This window comes from Gopherus evgoodei, chromosome 12, assembly GCF_007399415.2.
Source record: "Gopherus evgoodei ecotype Sinaloan lineage chromosome 12, rGopEvg1_v1.p, whole genome shotgun sequence".
Taxonomy (NCBI): domain Eukaryota; kingdom Metazoa; phylum Chordata; order Testudines; family Testudinidae; genus Gopherus; species Gopherus evgoodei.
Genome location: NC_044333.1, coordinates 35,594,761 through 35,615,755, shown reverse-complemented (window position 1 = coordinate 35,615,755; position 20,995 = coordinate 35,594,761). Strand labels below are relative to the sequence as shown.

At 41.3% G+C, this 20,995-nt stretch overlaps 1 protein-coding gene across 2 annotated transcripts in view; it reads right to left on the bottom strand.

Annotated features, from left to right (window-relative positions):
* Positions 1 to 2,705: 2,705 nt before the first annotated feature.
* ATP2C2 (ATPase secretory pathway Ca2+ transporting 2) overlaps positions 2,706 to 20,995 on the bottom strand; it is a 39,057-nt gene continuing 20,767 nt past the window's right edge. For both annotated transcript variants that reach the window (XM_030582082.1, XM_030582083.1), the window contains exons 13-27: positions 17,759 to 17,856; positions 16,708 to 16,809; positions 15,635 to 15,724; positions 13,901 to 14,002; positions 13,119 to 13,275; positions 10,663 to 10,833; positions 8,477 to 8,574; positions 8,336 to 8,386; positions 7,725 to 7,891; positions 7,055 to 7,123; positions 6,845 to 6,961; positions 5,998 to 6,145; positions 4,926 to 5,021; positions 4,447 to 4,588; positions 2,706 to 3,129 (exon numbers count right to left, since the gene is read on the bottom strand). In XM_030582082.1, the coding sequence (XP_030437942.1) occupies positions 3,014 to 3,129; positions 4,447 to 4,588; positions 4,926 to 5,021; positions 5,998 to 6,145; positions 6,845 to 6,961; positions 7,055 to 7,123; positions 7,725 to 7,891; positions 8,336 to 8,386; positions 8,477 to 8,574; positions 10,663 to 10,833; positions 13,119 to 13,275; positions 13,901 to 14,002; positions 15,635 to 15,724; positions 16,708 to 16,809; positions 17,759 to 17,856 (1,724 nt within the window). In that variant the 3' untranslated portion in view covers positions 2,706 to 3,013. The remainder of the gene's footprint in view (positions 3,130 to 4,446; positions 4,589 to 4,925; positions 5,022 to 5,997; positions 6,146 to 6,844; positions 6,962 to 7,054; positions 7,124 to 7,724; positions 7,892 to 8,335; positions 8,387 to 8,476; positions 8,575 to 10,662; positions 10,834 to 13,118; positions 13,276 to 13,900; positions 14,003 to 15,634; positions 15,725 to 16,707; positions 16,810 to 17,758; positions 17,857 to 20,995) is intronic.

Below are 20,995 nucleotides of genomic sequence, written 5' to 3'. Positions count from 1 at the left end.
CTACTGTAGAAAATTATATAATAAATATATTTGGTTCTTTCTGTAACAGGTTTTTTTTTTTTTTTTACATCCTGCCTCCTGAAATTTCCCCAACAATTTCAATTAACTATTATTCACTGCCTGAACTGGACGATTGTGTAGTGTGACTGAGTGCTGTTAAAATAGCTTCTGGGCTCCATGCCAGAGATTGCTACATTTCTGGAATCTTCTAGAAGAAAACTTTAGTAAGTTATCTGAGAGGTGGAGGGGGGAGTTAAAGCAATTTTTAAGCAAACCAAAGAGCCAGTTCATAGTTTTTGATAAGCTGGAACAAAAGAATTGTCACCAAAGAATAGCTACTGTGGTTAGTTGTGTTTAATTTTGTTTAGTGAATTGCAGAAAACTTCTCTTCACCAAAAACTTAACATCTGAAGATCTGACTTGTCTTTGAACCAGTCTGAGTCAGCGCAAAAAGGAGCCAAACTGGATTGGTATTGTGAAGGAAATTCATGTTGAGCTACACTTTATTGTACATCAGCGTAGCATTTGACTGCATTGAAGTCCTGTGATTTGTGACCTTGGAGGAGCTGGACTTTTTTATCTTTCAGTCAGATCATATAAGGTGAAGGTGGTTGGTGGGGGAGAGAGAACTCGAACAGGGTGATGCTTTTAGTGAGTGTTCTGAAGGAGGATCTATTTACAGACTTGCCCAGCAAGATGATGCTGATACAAGGCACTTCCTGGTAAGTGAACAAGGAACTTTGGATGTTGTAATTGCTGACAAAATGCTTACTGTATTGCAAAAGTTGTATTCTGCCACAATAACCTTGCCCAACCCTCTCCATGCTGTTTAAACAAAGGGAACAAAAACTGCTTTATATTTTAGCAGTTCTAAAAAAAAACCCCTCATACATCAGCAAGTGTAACTTTAACAAAGTGAACAAACTTAGGGATGGAGTGATGTTCCAAGAAGTGTTTCAGCAATATCTTCTGTATGGAAATGAAGCTCCCAAGTTCTGTAATTACATAGAATCTTATGGATAGAAGGGATCACAAGGCCTCTCTAGTCTATACCCCCTGCCACGATGTAGGATTTGTTGTATCTAGACCATCCAAGACAGATGGCTATCCAGCCTCCTTTTGTAAACCAACAGTGAAGGAGATTCTACAGCCTCCCTCCGCAGCCTGTCCATTGTCCTACTGTTCTTGCAGTTAGGAAGTTTTTCCTGAGATTTAACTCAGTCTGCTAAGCTGCAGACATGGGGGTGCAGAAACGGAACACGCCAGTGTACAAAACAAGCAGTCCATTTGCAAGTGAGTATCTTTCCCCCCTGGTCTTGTCTGTCAAGCCCAAGGCTGTTTCCCATGCACCACTGCATTCCAGTGCAAGGATGTAGAAAGGAATGAGCTAGCAATGAAAACATCCCCTCATAGGTTTTCATTGTTGTTCCGGGTTTTCATAATGCCTCCCTCCCACCAAAATATTGTGCACCTTATCTACTGGCCAACAGTAAGCTGTATCACAACCCCTATCCTAGGCTACGGTAAAGGTCTTTGAATGATGAAGGGCAGCAACTCCTAGGTCAGTATAACCATCGTTCCATGGTGCTCCATTACTGTATTTAGCACTGCAACACCTAATCTGATTTTCAAAAGGGATAGAAGCGTTTAGGAGCTTAAACCCCATTAACTGTCAATAGGATTTAGGCTCCTAAATGCTTAAATCTCAGTTAAAAAATGAGATCTAGGCTCCTCAATAAGTGCTGAGCACAGAAATGCTTAACTAGCTTTACAAATCTGGCCCACAGCCTGTAAATCCAAGAAGCTTTTGATCTAAAGATTACTGTAGGGGTGTGAAAGAAGATGAGCAGTGCTGAGTCACAGATGAAGCTGCCGAGGATCTTGCTTCATTACACTCCTATAAGGTGAAGGCAGCTGAAAGGCTTGGATTCTGCAGCCTGATGGGGAGGACAACCTAAAACAAAGCCACTGTTAAGCCCCTATTCAGCAAGCATGTACAGCTCTTGAAAAATGAATGTAAGAATCCCCAAGCTAGGCACTTGTTTAAGACCGTTGCTGAATCAATGTCAGCTAGTCACAGCCTTCATCAAGGGAAATGAGATAAGGTGTCCTGGTAATAAAGGCAAAAGAATGGAGAGACACTTTTAAAAGTGGAGGTTACGGCCTAAGTCAGGGGTGGCCAGCCTGAGCCTGAGAAGGAGCCAGAATTTACCACTGTACATGGCCAAAGAGCCACAGTAATATGTCAACAGCCCCGCATCAGCTCCCGCCCCCAGCGCCTCCCACCGGCAGCCGATCAGCATCTCCCGCTCCCTCCCCCACCTGCCGAGCAACTGTTTCGTGGCATGCAGGAGGCTCTGGGGGGAGGGGGAGGAGCGAGGGCATGGCAGGCTCAGGGGAGGGGGCAGGAAGGGATGGAGTGGGGGCAGGGCCTGTGGCAGAGCCAGGGGTTGAGCAGTGAGCACCCCCCAGCACATTGGAAAGTTGGCACCTCTAGCTCTAGCCCCCAAGTTGCTGCCTATACAAGGAGCCGCATATTAACTTCAGAGCCACATGCAGCTCTTCAGGAGTCACAGGTTGGCCACCCCTGGCCTAAATAACAGCAAGATTCTCCCTCAGACGATCACTAGTTAACTTTTTAAATCCAGATTTTATTAACAAAAATCCTTGTGATTTAAATAAACAAACATCAGCTATGTGCAGTAGATTGTTCTGTACAGGTGCATGGTCACACTGAGCTGGAGCTATCACTCTGCACAAGTGGACTGGTCAGCATTGTATGAAAATATATATAAATCTGTGCAACAGAGGTAGTGCTTACACCCTGGGGCAGACCGCTTGAAATAGCCTAGGTGAAGAAAGTGGCAGGAATATTATCTGATATGGGAAGGGCTATTGGTCTAGATTCACTTTAATACTTTCCACAAGGATTTGCACAGTCACAAAAGGACGCATTTGAATTACAAAATAGCAGTTTAATTCAAAGAACGTTCTTTAGAGAGGTCTGTATCCGTTATACTTCATGAAGATTCTTCACTTTCTTCGTTCTGCAGCAATGCTTTTCACACACTTTGATAAGCTCCGACACAATAAAAACTGAAGACGACAGGCCAGTGAGAAACAACAGATCTGCCCAGGAGTGAGGGAAGAAAGGGGAACACAGTGGGTCAGCTGCATTTTTGTGCTGGGCAAGAGTATTCAGATAAGGCTCTGTCTACATTAGAGAAATTTGCACTGATGTAACAACATTGATCTACAGCTGAACCCTGATCTTATAAACAACCAGTTATATGACCATCTTTTGGCTGCCAAATGTGATTTCGATCCTTCAGTTAATGGTCAAGCGGCTGTACAGTTTGAAAAGGCTGAGAGATTTGGCAGCAAAGAAGAGATGCAGCTTTCTCAAACAAAGAGAAAAATCAGGCCCACTGTATCCATTCATTACCAGTTGTTATGTACACTATCACTGAATGATTAAAAAATAACTCAGGGACTGGCCCTGCTGTCATTTGGACATATTTCATTTTATGAACTTTTGGATTTTATGAACTCCTCATTCCCCAGTTACTTCATAAAATAGGAGTTCTGCTATAGTAAGAGTAGCACGACCATTTATGCACCAGTGTGAAGGAGGCTTTACATTGCTATGACTTAGGGCTGGTCCACACTGGGGGGGGGGGGAAAATCGATCTTAGATACGCAACTTTAGCTACGTGAATAACGTAGCTGAAGTCGAATATCTAAGGTCGGATTACTCATCCGTCCACACGGCGCAGGATCGATGTTCGCGGCTCTCCGTGTCGATTCCGGAACTCCGTTGGGGTTGATGGAGTTCCGGAATTGATATAAGCGCGCTCGGGGATCGATATATCGTGTCTAGATTAGACGCGATATATCGATCCCCGAGCAATCGATTTTAACCCGCCAATACGGCAGGTAGTCTGGACGTGGCCTTAGTCTGGTAGTAAAAACACACTCTCATAAACCTTGACACAGGTGCATTAGGGGTTTGCACTGGTGTCATGATTCAAGATATTTCCACCAGCACAAATGTCTATAACGGAGACTGAGGCTAATCTACAAAGTTGTGTGAAGCACTTGATGTGTCTAAATATGAAAACATGAATACAACCACTCAGATATTTTGTCTGGTATATGAGGGGAGTTGGATAAGGGCATGAACATAAACATTTATAACCTGTGCAACCAGAAATAAGAACAATCAAATCAAACTGATAGCCTGGAGGGAAGAATCTTCCTCCTCCCCAGCAATGTGCAACAAACACAGCTGGCTGGCTGCACTGTTTCCCCACCTTCTTCTGAGTCATCATGTAACAATGAGAGCTGCACGAGATGGCACAGAGGTCTAATCTGATCTGATAAATCTCATATTTCTCTTAAATAGCTTAAAACCACAAGATTATTGCTATTTCCCTAATAACTTACCTAATGCGCCTAAATTCTCTGTTAGGAAGATCTTTTGTAAAGGCGGGATGTAAATGACAGCCATCTGCCCCAACAGTGACCCCAGCACAGAATATAAGAACATGCGGTTTCGGAAAAAGCCAATTTCAAAGATCAACTTTGTCTGGGGAAAAAAAAAAATGAAATGTCAAATCTTTCTGCTTCTTGTTTGTATGTGAATCTACATGTTTTCAGTCTGCCTGTCCAACAGCCAACATAAATATCCCTTTAAACAAATTAAAGTTGTGTATGCTAACTCAGGTAAGCGTAACTTTGTTGTAAATTGGTTAATTGTTACAAAACCTAGTTGGTTAATAAGATAAAACCTGAACTTTTTTTCCCAGTTACAATGAAGAAAACATGCCACTTCCTGTTCAGAATATTTAGATTACCACTAACTTGAAGCATACATTTAAGCTGCTATTTAAAGACAATGCTGACATGGCTATTGTCTGTCTCACCTGAGAACGACATGTCAGGGCATTGAAGAGGTCAAAGAACACAAAACAAGTAAAAGTCATTGTTGTGGTCCTGGGAGTTGTGCCACTTTCAGGAATCTGCAAAACACATGTAAAATTCAAAGTTATTAAAAAAAAGTTTGGGCCTTATAAAAGCATGTTAACACAGCACTTTAGTTTAATAATAGCTACTTTGTTTAAAAAGAAGTCACGATCAACTTAATCTAATCCATTTATAAAAAGAGAGATAACAGTAGTTCCAGGCACTGCAGTGAGCACCAACCTCAGATTTCAATGCCAGGTACCTAAATACCATTGTGGAATTGGGCCTCTCTCACTACTGCCACTATTTCTGTTTTACAATCAAATCTTCAAATATTTTAAAATCAGTGGTGAATTTAGCCAAAAGACCTTTAGAGAATTTATTTTCATGTTATGTCTAATTAGCAATAATTATTTATGTACTACTATACAGATAAAATATATTCCAAATCTAGCATCATATAGAGGTGTCTCATTTAGGGGTCAAGTGCTGAAATTTTAAGTTTCTCAGTAATTGGGATTAACCTAATATTACTGAACCTGGGCATCAGGATCAGTTGGTAGCCTGACATTTCCCTTCAAAAGGGTAATAACTGATACTTGTGTGGTTTATGGTGATTTTACTTGGGTACAAATACTCCAGTGAAGGACCCAATTGCAAAGAGATTACACTGAAGCTAAATTTAGTGGCATAAAAAGTCAGAAGCTAAAACCCTGCAGCCAAAAACGTACTCCTTGAAATACCTAATAATAGTATTTGTAGTACCTGACACGTACATAGTACTTTTAATCTCTAGACCTCAATGAACTTTAGAAGGGAGGTTAAGCATTCTCATCCTCATATTATAGGTGGAAAACTCAGATACTGAAAGGTGAAGAGACTGCACAGCAAATTAGTGGCAGAGCCAAGTTTCTTGACCCTCGTCTGGAGTCCTCTCCACTGGACATTCTACCTTCTGAGAAAATTGTCCTTAAAATGTGATGAATTGTGCCCCATGTCAGTGCAAACAAGATGGGATTAAATATTTCTCACCTCTTTCCAAAAGACAAAGAGGGTCCCACTGATGATAATTATAGCAGACATAAAAATTTTCAGGATCAATGCTCTGCTGAGAATTGTATCTGTAATATTTCGAGGGGGTTGTTTGATGGCATCTTTGTCAACTGGTTCAACTCCCAGGCTGTCATCAAACAAAACAACATGCAACATGTTTAGCAGATACAGATCTGTTACATGTGTTCTAAAACTTTAGTGCTGGTGCAAGGAAACAGACAAAGCCCAGGAGGCTGAAATCTTTTGCTTAGTCGCTGAAGGTGCAAAGCACGAGAAACATTAGTGCTAGCTCCTCTATGGTGTCGTCATGCCTCAATCCTGTCCGGGATGGGTGGGGGGCGAATGTAGGGGTGTCTAGTAAGGAGTTACTGATTTGTGCCCCAACATGTGATTTATGTATTAGACTTGCAAAATGTTGTGCTGGATTAACAGAGGGGCGCTGACAATTTCTATACACCAACCCACGAGTAGATTCAGTCACAAGACCAGTGATTACAAGGCATGAAGGCTTTCTTTCAACTGCTACATAAACATATTTTGTTTTTAAAAAGTTGCTGGGTGCTGTATTACTGGACACAGGTTGCCGAAGGCAAGAAAACCAGATGACCAAAACCCAGCTGGACCTGCGTCTGATTGGTGGTGGGTACACATAGGGTAGTGGATCCACTCCCAGTCTATAGGTGGGAGAATTTGGCGATTCCACCCCAAGAGGCCCAGCACCTGACCATGACAGCTTTTGTTAAAGCGTTGTTAATGCCTTTCAAGACAATGGAGTTGCACCACTTTTCTCCAAGGCTAATTTTGGCTCAATGTGTAATTTCATTACCTTTGAGCTGGGGGTCCATCCATTATAATGTTGATCCACAAGATCTGCATGGCGTTGAGTGGATTTGGTAAATTCAACACTGTCGACAGAGTGATTAAGCTCAATGCTGAAATGCTCCTGCAAAGCAGATGGAGCAGGAACACCACATTACTTCATCCAGCCAAGCCAAAAAGCTGCCCATCACTGGAGCTTCAGCAAGTGTCTACTTACGTGCTAAGCTGAAACCGGACAAAGTTTTTTATATTGTAAAATATTCCCTTTCCCTCCTCTATGGCATTCCTGGAAAGGAGAGATGTGGTAATTTATAAACTGATGGGTATTCATGACATTTCATATCTAACCTAGTAATCACCTAAGAAACTTTATAGACAAGAGAACAGCCTCCTAGTTTATATTCTCCCCTTCCCTTTCATTTCAATGGAAGTCCAATATCAGGTTAGGACAACTCTAACATGAGAGGGATATCTATACAACCCTTTGATTAAGGGGTTGCTGTTGGAACTAGGAAGCCTGAGATGAGATCGGTCCATTCTGTTTTGGTACATGGACCTAAGTGTACATGAAGTATATGTCATTCTGACCACTCTGCCTGCTAGCTCTATTCTTGTGAACCACAGGGTATTACAAGCTACAGGAGTCCTTTCTATGAGCTTCCTGGGGAGGCAGGCAAAATGGAGCAAGATATGGTGGATGTAATCCTCCATATGTGCCTCCAAAGACACAATGGGCTAGACCAGCAGTGAGTGTAAATTGGCATAACTCCATAGATTGCATGCAGATTTGCACCAGGTGAGGATCTGGCCTTTGACATATTTTCAGTGCTAGTCACACAGAAACTCATTGCATTCAATGTCAAGAAAATATCTGAAGCGCAACCTACATTATAGTTGAGAAGTCATCGTCCACCAGTATCATGTTGGCAGCCTCCTTGCTGACATCTGTGCCTGCTTGTCCCATTGCAACCCCAATATCAGCAGATTTTAGGGCCACTGCATCATTGACCCCATCTCCTGTCATTCCCACAATGGCACCAGTGCCTTGCAAAGCCTGTGGAAATGGAGAGATGAATAAATTCAATGCCACCAGGATGGGCTCTTCAAAATAAACGTGGTCCTGCAGTGATTACAATGTTTGTAATTTATATTCCACTGCAGAAGAAGGGTTGCACATCTCAGATGGGAATATGGACTTTAGCAACCCAGAGGTGCACAAAGTACCATGGGTAGTGCACAGAGAAACAAATGAGATAGTCTACTTAGGGGTTGATTTCCAGAAGTGCACAGCCCCCAGTATTTCAGCTAGAGCAGTGGATACTTCCACTCTCATAGATATTAAGTTGCCCATGTAATCATAGCTCTATTCTATTGACTGCTGTTTCAAAGAGCCCAGTCCTATTCAGCAGGAGACCTGCCAGTGCAATGGGCTGGAACAGTATCGGTGCCCTAGTTTGGGTTTCAATTTCATATAACAGTGTTGGGAGGAAATCAGTACCTTTATGATTTTTAGCTTGTGCTTTGGGCTTGTTCTGAAGAAAACAGAAACCTGGACAATGAAGAGGAAAAAAAGCTCTCAGACTCATGCTGTTTTACGTGGAATCCTACAGCACTATTGGAAACAGTTTAAAAAGTTTACATTTTTGACTGCAGATGATAACTCTGACTCTGCCACATGGTCCAGCTCTTGCCCAGACATGGCTTTCAGTTTCCCATTACTGAGTCCAATACTTCGTCCTGCACAGAAAACCCAACAGAAGAGCAGTCCATTACCACCAGGAGTGGCTAATTATTTTCTGATTTGAAACAAAAGACTCCATTCAAGAGGATCACAGAAAATGACTATGATGAGCTGGTGTCACCTATGGAGGCATGGGAAAAAAAATTCTTTCAAGGTCTCTAATGTGTCAATCATGCATTTCTTACTCATTGAGAATTTTGCATGAGCAAAGCGTTAGATGTACAGAACTGGGTACAATATTAAGGTGCATTTCCACAGAGAGTAATTTGGTTTTGCAGAGGAATAACCCTCGGAGAGAACAGGATACTTCATGTGTTTCATTTGCAGAGACTCCTTCTAATCGTTTTCTTTGGGTGAAAACAAGGCAGCATTTAAATGCCTCTGCCATGGACTTTGCAATGGATTCATCTCCTGAACATACAGTAAGCAGAAGAGAGTCACACTTGGCTAAGTATGAGATCATTGGGCCAGACCCTCAGCTGCCGTCAATCAGCAAATTTCCAGTGATTATAGTTAGAACAACGAAAATTGACACCATCTGAGGATTTGTTGTTCCAGTTTCTGCTGCATGCATGATTTATTTCTATGTAAGCTTGGGGCAGATGTCCAGTGCAGGTATTTCGATGGGAATGGATACAATTATCTGATCAAATGGATTGGAAAAGGATTTAATGGAGGTATTCTTTAATAGAGTGGAAACAATGGGAGTTCAGGGCTTCTAGGACCGGTACAGCAAGGAGCCAATGCTGTCCTCCTTTATAGCTCCCCTTCCCCTCTTAACTCTTGTTCAAGAGGGATGAGGTCCCAGCAGCAGACTGGCTTGGGACCAGGATAGGTACAGGGGAGGGCTGCCAGCAGCCCCCCAGGTATATATAAATGATCATGGAATTATCTGCACTGTACAATTTTATCTGCCAGGAATAAAGCTGCAACCTAATTAAACCACACCCAGCATCTCCTGACCTTCCGACATAGCCAGACAAAGTGCACTACTGTATAATGTCACATCTGTAACTCAAGGAATCTAATGCAACAAATCATTAATGATCTGGATGATGGGATGGATTCCACCCTTAGCAAGTTCATGGATGACACTAAACTGGAGGAAAGGTAGATGCACTGGAGGGTAGGGATAGGGTACAGAGCAACCTAGAAAAATTGGAGGATTGGGCCAAAAGAAATCTGATGAGGTTCAGTGAGGAAAAAGTGCAGAGTCCTGCACTTAGGACAGAAGAATCTTATGCACTGCTACAGGCTGGGGACCGACTGGCTAAGTGGCAGTTCTGCCGAAAAGGACCTGAGGATTACAGTGGATGAGAAGCTGGATATATGAGTCAACACTGTGCCCTTGTTACCAAAAAGGCTAATGGCATATTGGGTTGCATAAGTCAGAGCATTGCCAGCAGATCGAGGGAAGTGATTATTCCCCTCTATTTGGCACTAGTGAGGCCACATCTGGAATATTGTATCCAGTTTTGGGCCCCCCCTATAGAAAGGTCACAAATTAGAGAGAGTCCAACGGAGGGCAATGAAAATTATTAGAGGGCTGGGGCACACGACTTATTAGGAGAGGCTGAGGGAACTAGGCTTATTTAGTCAACAGAAAAGAAGAGTGAGGGGGAATTTGATAGCAGCCTTCAGCTACCTGAAGGGGGTGTCCAAAGAAGATGGAGCTAGGCTTTTCTCAGTGATGGCAGATGACAGAACAAGGAGCAATGGTCTCAAGTTGCAGTGGGAGAGGTCTACGTTGGATATTAGGAAACACTATTTCACTAGGAGGATGGTGAAGCACTGGAATGGGTTACCTAGGGAGGTGGTGGAATCTCCATCCTTAGAGGTTTTTAAGGCCCGGCTTGTCAAAGCCTTGGCTGGGATGACTTAGTTGGGGTTGGTCCTGCTTTGAACAGGGGTTGGGTGAAATGACCTCCTGAGGTCTCTTCCAACCCTAATCTTCTATGATTCTATGAAATGAAAAGAAAGGTAAATGGGCTAAGTTTTTCTTATGAAGTTCAATAAAATATAAGATTTGGTATTGATCTGAGAGACAGACAATGCAAAATGTGGGGAAATAGCTAAATTGTTACCGATAGCCATGGCAGTTTCCAAGGCATCTCCAGTTATCATCTTCACGGATACACCACACTCAAAGAGGAGTTGAACGGCTTCTTTAACTCCGGCTCTTGGTGGGTCAATTATTCCAACCAGCCCTAAAAATGTTAGTCTGCCAAGTTCTGGACCTGAAGCCAGAGCAAGTACTAAAGAAAGAGAGAGAGAGAGGGGGGAAAGGATCAAGTTATTCCACATTAGTTTCCATATAAGAATCCATATTACATTTAGTTTGACATTTTCAAAGATTCTTAATCAGACTTCCACTTTTGCAGATGAAAATCAGGTAGACAGACCATATCTAGTCACGAATTTATCAGGGCTTAATTGGGCTGGTTTAGTTATACCAATGCAACTTTCATGTGTGGATTCTCTTCTCTTGGTTTAAAATTCAGTTTCTTAGTTCAGGTTGAGTCTGTAAACTTACCAACACTGGTAAGAGAGTGCCTACACACAAAGGTGCACTGATTTAAGTAAATCAGGACAAAATTATATGTTTAAACTTGTGCATAGACCAGGATCCTTGACTGGAGCTAAACCAAAATAAGCTACACTTCAATTAAATAAGTGTCTACACAGAGGCTTGCATCAGTTGAACTAAATCAGTTAAAAGTCATGTCTTTAGTTAAAACTATGCAACTTTCCAGGTAGACAAGGCCACAAACATTTAGATGCTGTAATTTGTGTCTAAAAATCTAATTCTACAGTTCTTGAATTTTATCGCATTGATTTACAGATGTAACTTTCAGAATATGTCATCAGATGTGTGTATGAAAGTGTTTCAAATGATCTTTCTCACTCATCACAAGTGCCACATCAGTTGCCAGAGCCAATCACTTTTCTGCAGGACAGTAATTCAAGATTCATACTGTGAGATCATGGTAATGTTCCTGTGTCGCCTGCTTTTTGTAACTTGTGAAATTTATAAATATTCAAAAATACATGTATTTATATACAAGAGAAGACCAAAGGGTGGGATGGACCTGATAACAGTCTTCAAACCTCTAAAAGGTTGCTATAAAGACAACAGTGGTCAATTGTTCTCCATGTCCAGTAATTGGCTTTGTTTGAAGCAGGGAAGATCTAGGTTAGATATTAGGAAAAATTTTCTGTCAGGATAGGTAAGTACTGGAATAAGGCTCCAAAGGAGGCCGTGGAATCCCTGTCATCGGAGGTTTTTAAGAACAGGTTAGACAAACACCTGGCAGGGATAGTCTAGATATATTTGGTCCTGCCTCACCACAAGAGACTGGACTAGATGACCTCTTGAGGCTCCTATGACTTTTCTCTGATTCTATATGTCCCACAGACAGACTATATGTTGATATGAAGTAAGAGTCAAACTGAGGGCAAGATATTTCCCTAATTAAAAAACAAAACAATCAACCAACTTCACTTGTAAAAACTTGATGCTGAAATATAGGGCCTGATCCCATTCTCAGTGAAATCACTGGGAGGGATTTCAAATGGGGCTGCAGCCGGCCCACAGGGCTAAGTCCTGAAATCCTGACACAGACTATGATCAGTCTTTACAAAGGCAAGATTCCCATTGGCTTCCATACATCACTTCCAAATGTGCTTTTTATTGCTGTTGAAGTAGCTTCTCAGACCAAAATCTGGCTACAGAACAGACTATGCAAGGTACGGTGTTCAGTTTGTTAGTGACAACATTAACCTGTGTCTCAGACTATTGCAACTGTTTGTGGAGGACAATTGTTCACACTCTTCAGTGGTTGTGTACAGTCCCTTTGCATTTCACTGATATTTCTTGGTGGTTTATATTAGAAAATGAGCAGCCAACACACTCAGAACAAGGCTCTTGGAAACAGAGGGGAAATATAAAAACCATCAGGCCTGATCCTGCTGCTGTTACTCATAGGAGTAATGATAATAACCGACACTATATTTTCTAACCATCTCCCCCAAACTCTTCCTAGTGTTAAATACAGTAAGTATTCTTGCGCTCATTTCACAGGCGAGATCTGAAGCAGGTAGGTGCTGTGACTTGACTCAAAAACACAGTCACTACCAGAGTTGGGCCTGGAAATCAGGAATTCCTGACTCTCAATCTGTGCTGATTTCCCTAAAACACCCAGCCCTTCCTTGGGACAACTAACATAAGGGCCAAGTGACTGATCCTTTTATGTTTCACTACGCAGGAATAAATTGCACCCAAAGCTTTTTACAATGGGCCAGATCCTCTCCTGGCCAGTACTTTTAGAGACAGCTAGGACACTGGCAGATGCCTGGTTATTGCTATGGGGTGAAAATAGGGGGTGATTCTCACTGAAAAGTACTTTACTGCTGCTATATAAAGAATCATCCTTCTCCTGCAACTTGTGCATGAGGCACTAGAGAAGCAAAGAGTTATTCTTATTCGAAAATATACAGAAAGAATAACCTGTAAGCTTAAAAGGATGCAATACTAACTGACCCCGCAGGCCTAGAGATCCCATTCTTCTCTCTTCCTGGACGTAGGAGGCTTTCTGCTGTGGCGTGAGAGGCAGTGAGATGCCATTATTGTTATACATGGTACAATACTGAATAACTTCTTCAAAGGCTCCCTTCATAAAATAAACATCTTCCTGTCCCTTTAAAATAAGAAGACAAGTTACGTCATTAAAAAATATTGACAATATTAAACCCTTTACATCTTAGATGTGCAGGTTCCCTTGTTTGTGCCTTTATCTATCCCATAAAACACAGACACTTGCCTCTTAAATAATGCATCATTTCTGTGGTGAACGCTTTATATACTGAATCTGAGTGACCCTTGTAGTGAAAAAAGTTTTTTTTGTTTGTTTTGTTTTTTAAATAGAGAATAAAATTAACTCAATTAAAGCAGGCAGGACAACAAAGGATGCAGTTTCTCAGAAATGTCTATTTTTCCCTATTGAAATTTTGATGTAAAAAAATAAAATAAAAATGTTAATGATTTTTTGCAGTTTTACAGTTGTTTGCAAAACAGGATGAATTTTTCTCAAAAATTCACATTGAAATCTCATCCTGGTTTTTTTTTTCAGTGCTATCCACAATGTCAAAACAAAGTGTCACTGAAATAGTGGCTTTTGAAAATGATGATGTAATTTATGAAAGCACCATCTACCTGTGTCTGGAACCCTGTGTATGGCTACTGCCTATGAAACGTCACTTCATTTTCATAGATATTTACATACAAGATAGGAAACACGAAACCAGTCTATATAACTGTTGTACCTGATTTTTCAGCATGCATTTTACTGCCATCCACTTTTGCTCCGAGCTAAATGGAATTTCCTTCTTTCTTATATAAATATCTTTTATATCACTTAATTCCATCTAAAATAAGGAAATTAAAAATATTATTGTAATACTAAACAATGCTAGTTTTTGCGCATACTCTGTATAGCACTTTTACATACAGCGAGTTACCAACATTAAACAATGATCACATGTCCTTATGCAGTAGTGTTTTACAGATGAGGACACAGAAGCAAAGAGAGAGATCAAGGCCCACAGTTTCAGAAGCTTTTGCTTATCTGGGCTGCCTAATTTGATATCTCTTAAGCCTGTGTGGAGGTTTGTCTGAAAGATCTGCTCTAGGAATTGTTTTGGGGAAGTTCTATGACTATGCCGCAGGTCAGATCAGAAGATCCCAATGGTTCCTCCTGGCTTTGGAATTTATGAAAAGCCCAATTTTCAGACATGCTGAATAGCCATGATGCTCATTGACTTCATCTGCAGTTGTGGATGTTCAACTCTGAAATTCAGGGCCTTGGTGTCTTAATCCAGGAATGCAAAAATTAATCAACATTTATGAAAATTTAGGCCTATGTAGCTTTCCCAAGTCTGTGTCAAAGCTCAGAATAGAAACCAAAATTCCTAACTCCTGGTCTTGTGCTTTAATTACAGGACTATAGTTCCGTTGATTCATTCATATTCCAGCCTTCAAAAAAGAGGGAGACTACAAATAATGGGTCATGGTTTCATTTATTTCCTGTAGTCTCAGCTTAGAAAGGAACTTGAACTCCAAAAAGCCCCCTCAGGGTGTTCCTCTAGGGAGCTGACAACTTGAAAAACAATTCAAATCTAAAAATATATTCTGTCCAAATTGACACACACTGATTCATATTTAACATGCCGAATATCACAGAGTCAAATAAGACATGCCCTGCACTGCAAATAAGACTGCTACATTCCAAAAGTTCTGTTTTGGGGTGTGTTTCCTGCCACTCTGGTTTTGACTGCTTTGTAAAAGTCCACTCAGCTCTGGTACTTTTCCAAATCACAGTGGTAGCATTCATACAGGCGAAAGTGACTACATAAGGTGCAATGAAGTGCTAAATCAGCCCATTATTTGTTGTGGACAGTATTTTGCACTCCACACGAGAAGGTCAATAGAACATTCAACAGAATTCTTTGTTTTTCCACAACTGTAGGAAAAAGGTAAGAAAGTAGCAGATGACAAAAATACAAGAAAACCCTAGGCCATGACTTCTAATTTGACTTGTGCCTGTTCATTTGTCTGCTGTTTTCTCACTGGTGTCTGCAAAACAATGGAAAGGAGCCTGATTCCAGCCCAAAAGACATCCATCGTGCAGTGTAATTACACAAACCAGCCAAGTAAAACCATTATTGCTATAGCATGGAAACGCTTGGTGAAGGTGTTTTGCCTGTGGAGGCTAGTGTAGATGCCTGTGTGTGTAAGCTGGGGTACAGGAGACAAAGGTTCTTGCAAGAAGGACCAAAAAGAAGCAAGAAGAATATGAAGTCAGTCTGTTCAATTACTCGCTACAATTAATAATATCCAACAAATTCAGTTTATTTTGCAAGTTTCTGGGTTACTAAAGGATCATATTCTCTATCTTTCTCCCCAGCACTTATAAGGGAGCTATTATTTTACTGCCTACACAGAACCTGACTCTAGCTTGAAGAAATCTGCAAAAGACAAACAAATATAAGAAACCCTACCTTCATTGCCAAAGCAATAAGGGCTCCCTCCGTTGGCTGACCCATCACAGTATTTTTTTTGATAATAGCATTATTAGCCACACAGCCAGCCTAAAAGTGATATATTTGCATACATTATTTTTATATAAAATAGTATACATTACATATCTCCCTCTAATTAGTTGGTAAGATACTGCAGAGCTATAATGGCTGCATTGTGACAACTTTCAATTCATGTCAAGTAGAGCAAAACTAAGGAGGTGGGAATTTGGCATCAAGGCTGAATCTGAGGGCTAAGGATCAAGTTCGGGGCACAACCATCGCATAATATTTTGAATCAAAATACTTGCAATTTCACAAGATGGTTCTTGCACTTTTCTACCATTTTGAGGCACTTCCAAATGAGTAGAACTGGTAAAAAATATTTAAATATTTCGAATTTTGAAAAATGAACAAGAAAATGTTGGACTATATTTTCATGATTTCCCCCTCTTTGAATCAGTTCTACAAATCAGACCTGGAAATTAGTCCCTTCTAATTGTGGCTTTAACATGAAATACAAATCTGAGGGGTGGGTTTGGATTAAATGCGAGGTTCCAGTTCAGGTCATTTGCATATGCAAGTATCTGATTTCCCCATACAATGGTGTGTGCAAAATTAGTGGTAAAATTGCACGTGTGTCTTTAAAAATCAGATCCTCAGTACCCTTTGAAATCAATAAAGATTCTGCCTAACCAGCTGTATTTTGGAATTGCAGCTACTCCATAGAAATAAAAATGTATAATGTTAATTGCTCCTTGCTCTATGCATCACCACTGCACAAATTGTCATCCAAAACTGGAAAGCATTTCTGCAAGCCAATGTCTCTGGCTTCTCCCTAGATATTTTTGATGACTGTCACCTGCTATAAAATCACTGTCATGTCTGATATAGTAACAGCACAGAGTCCTTCTTTAGGTCCTCTTGCTGTAGCAAGGACATGTTCAATTAGAGTCTATAAAAGTGCAGTTTCAGTAACATTCATCGTACAAGGAGAGCATCATAAACTATAATCGAGTGAAAATGGAGCAATTTGACTTATATTTTATACTTACCTCCACTAGCTTTCCTACTGAGGCATTGGAAAATTCCTTAATAACTTTCTTTGATGGTAACAGACATACACTTCCTTTCCCACTGTATCCAACCCCGCTCACCTAGGGGGAAATAAATTTGGAAGGTGCATACATAAAATTTCCCAGCATCTAGCTGAAATATATGACTATCAATATTTTCTCCTTATACAGCACAACATCTCTGGGGACATTTATGATCTATTTTCAAAGCATGCTGGGATTAATGTGTTTTGCTGGGAGCAATATTTATAGCTAAGGTTGCAACTACTGTAATAATCAAAGTGCAGTACTGTCTAGGGATGAGAAAACTCACTTTGCAGTATTTCAGTCCTATTTGTTCATCATGCGTACCATTCAATCAACAGGCCAAATTCTTAGTTAGGTGCAGCTACATTAGATTTGCCAGCTGGAATACAATAGACTAACCTATGCTTCTGTTTTATGATTATTGAAGGTGTGATTCTTCACTGTCTTATATGGTAAGAGTTTACACCCAGTATGCACTGGTGTGATGATAACATGTAAGGACATGGCTAATCAGGCCCCATGGCTATAAATAAAAATAATGAATAACTATAAAAAAGGAGGGTCAACCTGCTAGAAAATGGTTGAAAATGTTTCTGCTCTAAATGCCAACAGCAGTATTAGCACTGGTGGCAGGAACAACTAAATATTCTAACATTTGTGTTTATGCTCATGATATTGCTGGGAGCGTTGTGTGCAAAGGATGTGTGATTTCATCACACACGCTCTTTCAAGTACAGCATGGTCACTTTGTGTGAGCAGCTTCTGTGACTATGGGGCCTCATTCTGCATTCCTTTGACACCCCACTCTCTCATTCATGTTAGCGGGAACTTCAAATGCACAAGGAATAAGCCCGTAGTCTAATATAAATACACATACGTTTAGAACAACTTATACAGGAGTTGACCATGCAAAGAACTGAGACTGTTGGATGTCCAGGACTGGAATTTGAGCAATCTTTTGTGGGCTTGACCTATGAAGTTTGTATAATTTCATGGACCATACCTCTGCCTGGAATCCATCTGAGGTTACTAGCTGAGTTACTGTCATCTCATTGGCTGTCAAAGTCCCTGTCTTATCTGAACAGATAACATTGCAGCAACCTGATGGGAGGAACATTTTTTTTTAATCAAAGCTAATACAATATGCAAATAAGCAACTAGATTAAATGCCATAGAAATGTTATAACATGTTACTTGTACGTTACAAACACAAGCCGTTACCGGCAAAGATCTGTGTGTGAGAAAGAACAATACACAAAAAGCTGGGTGAATTTTCTAACCCATCATTAAGGACTAAGAGAAAACCAGTGCAAACCTGTTTGTGCCTCTCTCGTGGCTTGATAAGGCATTTTACTACCATGTATATGATTTGGGTTTGGGATCTGGTAGGAGACAGCTGTTGGAAGGAAGGTTCCATCACTCTTGAACATCAGTGTTGCATGGTTCAGAGAAGGTGTTAATTTCTGAGAGAGCGATCAGTTTCTCAGAGCTGCAAGGTCATGACTGACAAGCTGAGAGGAAATATGGGGAAAAAAGATAAAAACCCAGCAGCCTAAGAGAGAGATGGTGAGACAAGGGGTGCTGAGGTGCCCAAAGACTCACTCAGCAGTTCATCATTCTCTTGGACGATGGTGCAAGGGGGATCCCAGTGACACTTATTTTTGTTTTGGGTCAAGATGGATTCAGTCCCTGCTCCACCACAAACTCTTTATGGGACCTTGGGCAAGTCATTTAGCCTCACAGGGTATGTCCACACTGCAATAAAACACCCACAGCTGGCCCAACTCAGCTAACTCAGGTTTGCAGGGCCTGGGCTGTGGGCTACAAAATTGCAATTTAAATGCCTGAGCTCGGAGAGCTACATGACAATTTTATAGCCCACTGCCCAATCCCCTCAAGTCTGTGTCAGCTGACACAGGCCATCTACGGGTGCTTTGGTGCAGTCTAGACATACCCTCTGTATCTCAGGGTACGTCTACACTACCCGCTGGATCGGTGTGTAGTGATCGATCTATTGGGGAATCGATTTATCACTTCTAGTGTAGATGCAATATATCAATCCCTGATCACTCTGCCATCGACTCCTGTACTCCACTACGGCGAGAGGTGGAAGTGGAGTCAATGGCCGAGCAGTGGCAGTCAACCCTGCGCTGTGAGGACTCAAGGTAAGTCGACCTAAGATACGCAGCTTCAGCTACGAGAATAGCATAGCTGAAGTCGGCGTATCTTAGATCGATCCCACCCCCCCAGTGTAGACCAGGCCTCAGTTCCCTATTTGTACAATGGGGATAAAAGCTGTTCCCTACCTCACAGGTGTGTTGTGAGGATAAATATATTGAAGATTGTGACGTGCTTAGTTATGACAATAATGGGGGCCATAAGAGTCCCTAAGGCAGATAGGATGCTGAGAGAGGCAATTCCACATTCAAACTCTGCTTTGAAATAATAAAACACTCAATACAAATATAATATAATTCAGCACAAATTCTGGACCTGATTCTCATTTATACTAATGCCTCTTTGCACTGCACTGACAATTTAAGCAGATTTAGAGTGGGAGTGAATTAGACTGATGTCCACTGCATGGCTAATTTACACTGCTAAAGCAGGACAAAGAGGCTTTAATGTAAAGGAAAATCAGGTCCTCTAATTTTAGTCACTTAAATGGACGGAATCATTTCCACCGGAGCTGGCAAAATGGGTTGAGCTCAGATACCGTGATAATGACGAGGGCCATATAAGAACCCAGACAGAAGAAAGCAGATTGGCCTGTGATTAAGTTAATTGCAATTTTGAAGGATTAGTTCAGACCAAATCATTATCTTTAATTAGTCTGAATTTAATTATTTGCAGAATTAAATAAAAAGTTGAATGAAGGACAAATATGCTCTTTACAAAAGTTCTGTGGACTTGTGTCGTTAACCAGTAGAAGAACGTTGCTCCTTGTTATGCTTGGACATTATCACAAAGGTTCTAGTTATTGGCTGAAGAGGCCCATTTAGGGCTGGAAATTTTTGGAATCCTATCAATTCTTTTATGAGTTTGGGGCAGGCAGCTCCACATGTCCTGGCATTAGAATCAGTGCAGATAAGATGGAGATAAGGGTGAGAGGACTGTTTCTTAGCAAGCAGGGTCCCTGATCCTGGAGACCTAACGGGTAAAAAAGGAACACAACTGCTTTCAATATCAGGGAGATAAATACCAGGGAGAGAGAAGAACCATTTAAGCTAAGGACAATATTGGCAGAAGAACAAATGGGACTAAAACAGGCCATGAATAAATTTAGCCTGGAAATTAGAAGGTTTCTTGCCATCAGAGAAGTAAGGTACTAGAACAGCCTTTCAATGCAAGTAGAGGGGGCAAACCAACTAACTCGTTTTAAGATGGAACTTGATAAATTTATAAATAGGATTATGAGACAGGGTTGCCTGTGATAGCCAGGGACTGGACTCAGAGTCAGGAGATCCGTTCCAGTCCTACGTTCTGTGTTCCTGAGTCAACGGGAGTTATATCTGTGTCATAAATGACGGGTAAGGCTCTTCAGTAGCCATGTGAAGCTCCATGATGCTATCTTGTGCTCCTAGACCCTTGTAGTTAAATGCATTCCATCATCAGAATTTAGAGTGGTGCTCAATATAGGAAATCTCCGTTTCCCCTCATGCAATGCTCCGTACTAACCCACAGGGCCAGAGACCCTACTAGGAGACAGTGATTTTGGGCATGCCATTGTGAAGAGGAGGCAGAGGAGTATCAGTGAGGTGGGCAGGTAGACTGGGAAGAACAGCAGTTGAATTGGCCTATACCATTGTGCCAGTTGCTCTAGTGCAGGGGCAGCAGCTGCCTTCCAGCCAGGTACAGGACAGGAGAAGCATATGGACCAACAGAGTGGGACGGAAGTGAAGAGGCAGGCCTGGGGCATTAGCAAGATAGGCAGGTCTTAGGAGGAGAGAACAGCTGGTCAAGGACAGCCAATTCCATGGAAAGAAAGGGTTACAATAGCACATTAGCCTTTTGATCTCAGCAGTGTTCCTGGTGTGCCACTTTAGTGGCCCTTGGAACTAAAGAAGGGGATGAAGAACATATTGGAGAGTGAAGAGGAAGAGAGACACAATTTCAAAGAATTTGGGTTATTGGGTTGCTCCAGCCCTTGATTCAAATTACAACACCCGTCCCCTGGGTTAGCTAAGCAAGCTAGTAGCCAATTGAGTTGCAGATTTGTATAGACTGGACAGATGAATAC